This window comes from Otolemur garnettii, unplaced genomic scaffold, assembly GCF_000181295.1.
Source record: "Otolemur garnettii isolate 467f Iridium unplaced genomic scaffold, OtoGar3 scaffold00011, whole genome shotgun sequence".
NCBI classification, from domain to species: Eukaryota; Metazoa; Chordata; class Mammalia; order Primates; family Galagidae; genus Otolemur; species Otolemur garnettii.
In genome coordinates, this window is record NW_003852406.1 from 26,011,085 (window position 1) to 26,017,117 (window position 6,033).

Here is a 6,033-nt window from a genome sequence, read left to right on the forward strand (position 1 = left end):
GTTTTCAAATCCCACAGTGGGCGTCTACGGCATCTAGAACCGCCCCCTGCTCCTGTCTCACTTCCTCTCGGAGGCGGGCCCTGATTCGGCACCGCCCCTTTCAGACAGCTCGGGGGACTCAGCCCCCTGGCCCACGCTTCCAGTAAAGCTTCTCCTCCCGCCCTCCTAGATCAAAACCCTGAATCGAAACTAACTGTAGAATACTTGCCAGAGGAGCCTGCACCATCCGGATCTTCGCGGCCGCAGCGGAAACTTGCCTTTCAGCGCACACCCACCATGCCTCCCCCGGATAACCCCTCCGAAGACCAGCTGCCCAACCCGAGCCACACAGAGGTAATGAGTTTGGGGATGGTGGGGTTGGGCTTTCTTGGTTTGCTGTGGTAGGGGAAGAGATCAGAAGAGGGTTTAATGGACGCCTTGACTAAGTACCTTAAAGAGTGACACAGAGAGGCAAGACCAGACACCGGACGGTCTTGGCTGTGGGGAGGGTAGGATAGAGAAGAAAAGGGGACCAGGATCAGCTGTGTGTGTGTATGGGGGGCGTCTTTGGGTCGCAGTTCTCCACTGAGCTCTTGGGTTTCATGCCAAGGGTCAGTGGCTGCCGGAATGGGGCTTTCCTGCGCACTCTCGAGCCTTGCCGCGCAACTCCTACCTCAGATGAAAGACCACAAATTGGAGAGAATGGAGGTTGTAGCTTGGTTACGCTAGCCTGGAGGCAGGGGGAATGTCCTAGGCATAGCAAAACTAAAACCCAAGTTGCCAGATCAGTGGTGGGAAACTAGCCAAGGCCTGTGATTTCTCCGAAATCCTGTTGGAATGCTCTTTCTGCCCTCTTCCTGCCACCATCTTCACCCCAAAGAAACCTACTTAGTCTTCTCCTGTGTCCTTCCAGCCTGTTCATGAAAGTACGTTATGTCGCGATCCCTATGGACCCGGTCTTGGTCGCCACACGAAGGAACCAGGCGTAACACGGATTAGAAGTACAAGCTTGCAAGGAGGCAGGCTAACCTTGAATACAGGGTAGCCCCGAGCAACCTCCTCAGTAGCTTTTTTTTTTTTTTTTTTGAGACAGAGCCTCAAGCTGTCCCCCTGGGTAGAGTGCCATGGCATTACAGCTCATAGCAACCTCCAACTCCTGGGCTCAAGCGAGTCTCTTGCCTCCGCCTCCCAAGTAGCTGGGACCACAGGCGCCCGCCACAACGCCCGGCTATTTTTTGGTTGCAGCCGTCATTGTTGTTTGGCGGGTCCGGGCTGGGGATTCGAACCCGCCACCTTAGGTGTACATGGCTGGCGCCTTAGCCGGTTGAGCTATAGGAGCCGAGCCCTCAGTAGCCTTTTATTGTGACGGTACATGACCGGTGGAGGCTCGGGCACTTTCTCTCCAACGAACACCTGCGGAAGAATTGCCCGAGAGTCAGCCCCCTGCCGCAAATTATCTTGCTTCAGAGGTCGTCTGGCTTTCCGCGTCCTCTACAACCTTACATAACTTTTATTATTGGCATGCATTATAACTAAGAATATTACTTAACAATACTGGCTAACATTTACAAGCACTTAATACGTGCCAGGTACTGTATTAAGCGCCTTTTATTTGCATTTTTATTGTAAAATATATATACACCTAATGTAAAAGTCACCATGTTAACTATTTCTAAATTAGAATTTAGTAGCAGTAAGTACATTTGTAATGTTGCATAACCATCACTACTATCTATTTCCATAATTTTTTTTTTTTTGAGACAAGAGTCTCACTCTGTGCCCCAGGTAGAGTGCCATGGCATCATACCTCACAGCAGCAACCTCAAACTATTGGGCTCCAGTGATCCTCTTGCCTCAGCCTCCCAAGTAGCTGGAACTACAGGCAGCAGCCAGAATGCCTGGCTATTTTCATCCTCCCGCCCCTCTGCTATTTTCAGAGACAGAGTCTCAAACAATCCACCAGACACGGCCTCACAGAGTGCTAGGATTATAGGTGTGAGCCATAGTGCCCAGACAGTCTCCATGACATTTTCAACTTCCCTGCAACTCTGTACTCTTTAAGTTATAGGGGAGGAAAATGGCCTCTCTCCCTTCCAGATTCCATGGTTGGGCTATGAATTAAGTTGCCCTAAGACAGACTAACAGGGGGAATTCCATATTTAATTATGTATGCACACTTGGGAGTCCCACAAAATAGACTGAGAAGAGTCAGATGATTGAAACCTAAATAGCATCTTGAGCTACAGAAAGGAAAGAGGAGGGAGGGGCTTCTAGGAATGGTGGAGACACATGCTATAGGGAGGGTATGGGGAGGAAGTGTGTTTGGTGAGTAAAGATTATCTTGCTATGTAGATAAAAATTTCTCAAGTAATAGGTGTAAAAGTTGTGTTAAAGTTGTCTAGAGTGGCTCTCTTCAGATACTTTTACTAATGTAGATTTCCTCTATAGATGTAAATTTCTTTTTTACAAAAGGACAACTTTTCAAAGCTATTCCTGGGTCTGCAGTTTCTCAGAATAACCAGCTCAAAATATGCTGAAAAGTATATTTTGGGGTGGCATAGTCTGGTCTCCTGTAGTCATATTTTGTAAGGGTGTGTCCTGAGCCCCCAACACAGCTCCTCAACTCTCTTCTTGCCCTATTTCTTGGTAACTTCTAATCTACCTTCTGTCTCTATGAACTTGCCTGTTCTAAGCACTTCATTTAAGTGGAATCATACAGTGTTTCTCCTTTTCCATGTCTTCAATGTCTATCCTTGTATCAGAATTTGATTCCTTTTTAATGCTAAATAATATTTCATTGTATGAGTAGACCACATTTTGTTTTATCTTATTCATCTGTGGACATTTGGATTGTTTTCCACCTTTTGGCTATTGTGACTAGTGCTAGCATGAACAGTGGCATACAATATCTGTTTGGATCCTTGTTTTCAGGTCTTTTGGGTATACACAAGGAGTGGAATTGCTGGGTATGGTAGTTATTTAACTCTTTAGCACTTTATATGAAGTCGTACTTAGTGTATTACCTTCCAAACTGAGTTCCTTAAAAGCCAGAGGACCCCCTGTATCTCCCGGCCTGGTGGGAAGTAGATGTTCAATAAATTATGCAGCCAGAGCAGGAAGACCCCAACCAATGGGAGTATTGAGGTGCTGATAAGCCAGAGTTTTGCATCATCTTAAGACAGGAATGGAATATGAGATCCTGCTCAGGCCTTCAGCCGTAACCTGTGGACAGCCGGTGGGTGGGGACTCCTGGGACTTCTCCAGACCTCACCCCCACTCTGGTTTCCCAGGAAGCCACGAAGGACGATGAGTTTCAGTTCCTGCACTGTCAGCATTGCCGAATGGAAGCCAAGTGCCCCAAGCTGCTGCCCTGCCTGCATACTCTGTGCTCGGGATGCCTGGAGCCGCCGGTCACACAGTGCCCCATCTGCCAGGAGCCCTGGCCTCCGGGCACTGACACGCCGGTTCTGGATAATGTCTTTTTCGAGAGTCTGCAGCGGCGCCTGTCGGTGTACCGGCAGATTGTAGACGCGCGGGCAGTTTGCGTCCGCTGCAAGGAGGTGGCGGACTTCTGGTGCTTTGAGTGCGAGCAGCTCCTCTGTGCCCAGTGCTTCGAGGCACACCAGTGGTTCCTCAAGCATGAGGCCCGGCCCCTGGCTGAGCTGCGCAGCAAGTCAGTGCATGAGTTCCTGGACGGCACGCGCAAGTCCAACAACATCTTCTGCTCCAACAGCAACCACCGCTCCCCTGAGCTGACCAGGTGAGAGATCCGGCACCGGGTGGGGCGGCGCGTCTAAGAGAGCCCGCCGGGGTGAGAGTTACAGCTGGGGACAGGAAGCTTTACGGCTCAAAAATGTGGTCTGCAGACTTGCAACCTCTGTAGTGATGATCACAATTTATGCTACTAGTCTCCACGCGAGAGGGAGGGACAGTAACAGTTTCTAATTACTCCTTGTAGTAAATAATGCTGCAAAATCACCTTTGTGCCATTATCCAGTAATTTCTTTAGGATAAGTGTTTGGAAGTGTCGTTGCTGGGTGAGGGGGTATGAAAATTCTATATTTGATAACATGTTTTACCAAACTGCCCTTCGAAAGTCTTTAGTAAAGCTGCAATCTAGGATCAGGTGCCCCCTATTAGTTTCTGTCTGAAAAGTCAAAGCCATAACATCCGGGCAGTGCTGTGTGTGAATGTATGAAAAAAAAAATCAAATCCTGGGTGGTGCCTGTGGCTCAAGGAGTAGGGCTCCGGCCCCGTATATCCGGGGTGGTGGGTTCAAACCTGGCCCTGGCCAAAAACTGCAAAAAAATAAAAAAAAAAATACATAAAAATCAAATCCAGATTTTTTTTTTTTTTTTTGCAGTTTTTGGCCCGGGCTGGGTTTGAAGCCGCCATCTCCAGCATATGGGGCTGGTGCCCTACTCCTTTGAGCCACAGGCACCGCCCAAATCAAATCCAGTTTTAATGATTTTTGTTAAACAGTTTTTTTGTTCGTCAGTTTTTAAACAGGTAATACATTCATATGGTTCACAAAATTGATGAGTGAGCCAGCAGAATATCTCTGCGAGCCATCCCCCCCAAACCTAATCCTCACTTCTCCCCTCCACAGATAGCCATCATTACTAGTTTTGATTTTGTTAGTTTCTTTTTAAATATATACCCAGATAGGAGTAGTCCTATCAGGTCTTACTTTCTCCTCTTCCAGAGTGAGTAGGTGAAATTTTGACCCCCCAGACATAGATTGCGTGCATATAAAGTCTTTCTGTGTACTACTTCTTGTTTTAAAATTTCAGATTAATATGGGGGTGCATACAATTAGGTTATGTAGTTTGCTTTTGTAAGGTTAAAGTCGGAGTTGTAGGTGTGTCCTTCACCCAGGAAGTGTGCCATATACCTGTGCTATGTATCCTGTTGGGTGGGAATTTACCCATTCTCTCCTCCCTCTCCCCCTTACCTGAATTTCACTGAGTGTTTCTCTCATGTGAGCAAGTAGGAGTTAATCTTCTAATTCCAACTTAGTACTGAGTACATGTGATGTTTGTTTTCCTAGTCTTGTGATAACTTCCGTTAGGAGAATGGTCTGCAATAACATCCAGATTGTTAGAAAAGATAACAAAATCTCCATACCAGAAAAGACCCGGTGTACCACTTCTTAGGGTCCACTTGCAAAGTGAAGGGATTCTTCTGCCACAACTCAGATCTACGCACCTGCTAAACTGAGTGTGCCTTGTTTCTTGGTTCAATATACATTTCCCACTCACAGAATAAACTTTCCCCTCAGATTCCACAGCGGCTGGTGTTACTGGTTTAATTTGCATTTCTTTGCTTATTTGTCACAGTTGCCTGGCTTTTCAGTTTGTTTATTGGGCATTAAGTTTCTTCATTTGTGAATGCCAATTAGGTCTTTTGTCTGCCCCTCCCCCCTTGAGGAGTTAGTATTTTTATTTGTTTGAGCCTGCTACAGTGCAAATGCTCCCCCTTCCCCCGGGGTCTGTTGACATTTGTCTTTTCACTTAGTATGTGGTATTGTGTTTAAAATAAGTCTTTAGTTTTATGTAGTCAGACCCATCAATCTCCTTTATGGTGTCTGGCCTTGATGCATCCCAGGAGAGCTTTTTCCATGCCAAGATTAAAAATACTCCTTTACATATTCCACATTAATAATTTCATTGTTTTGTCTGTATATAATTACATCTTTAATTGGTATCGAATTTATTTTTGTGCATGGTATAAGGTAGAAATCTGCACTTCATCTTTCTCTCCAAATGTAAAGCTGGTGTTCACAGTAGCATTTATTAGAGAGTCCACTCTGCCCATTGATCTGAAATGCCCATGTAGTCCTTGGTGAAAGAGTGCTGGAACTTTAAACTGAGGTTCTGGGGTAGTCAGACTAAGAATTAAAAGACACCACCAACAAACAACAAACACTAAAAACAGACAAGGGTGCCTCTCTGAAGGCAGGTGGTTGGTAGTCCCAAAGGGTGGCAACCGAGGCTTTTCTCTGTACTTTTTCCTACTAGAGACTATAGTAGCACCTTTTGAGACACGGGGGGG

The 6,033-nt window shown here is 46.4% G+C and overlaps 1 protein-coding gene across 2 annotated transcripts in view; it reads left to right on the forward strand.

Moving 5' to 3' along the window:
• Window positions 1-215: 215 nt before the first annotated feature.
• The window catches only part of PML (promyelocytic leukemia), a 62,270-nt gene continuing 56,452 nt past the window's right edge, over window positions 216-6,033 (forward strand). For both annotated transcript variants that reach the window (XM_012801945.2, XM_023510000.1), the window contains exons 1-2: window positions 216-333; window positions 3,270-3,739. In XM_012801945.2, the coding sequence (XP_012657399.1) occupies window positions 277-333; window positions 3,270-3,739 (527 nt within the window). In that variant the 5' untranslated portion in view covers window positions 216-276. The remainder of the gene's footprint in view (window positions 334-3,269; window positions 3,740-6,033) is intronic.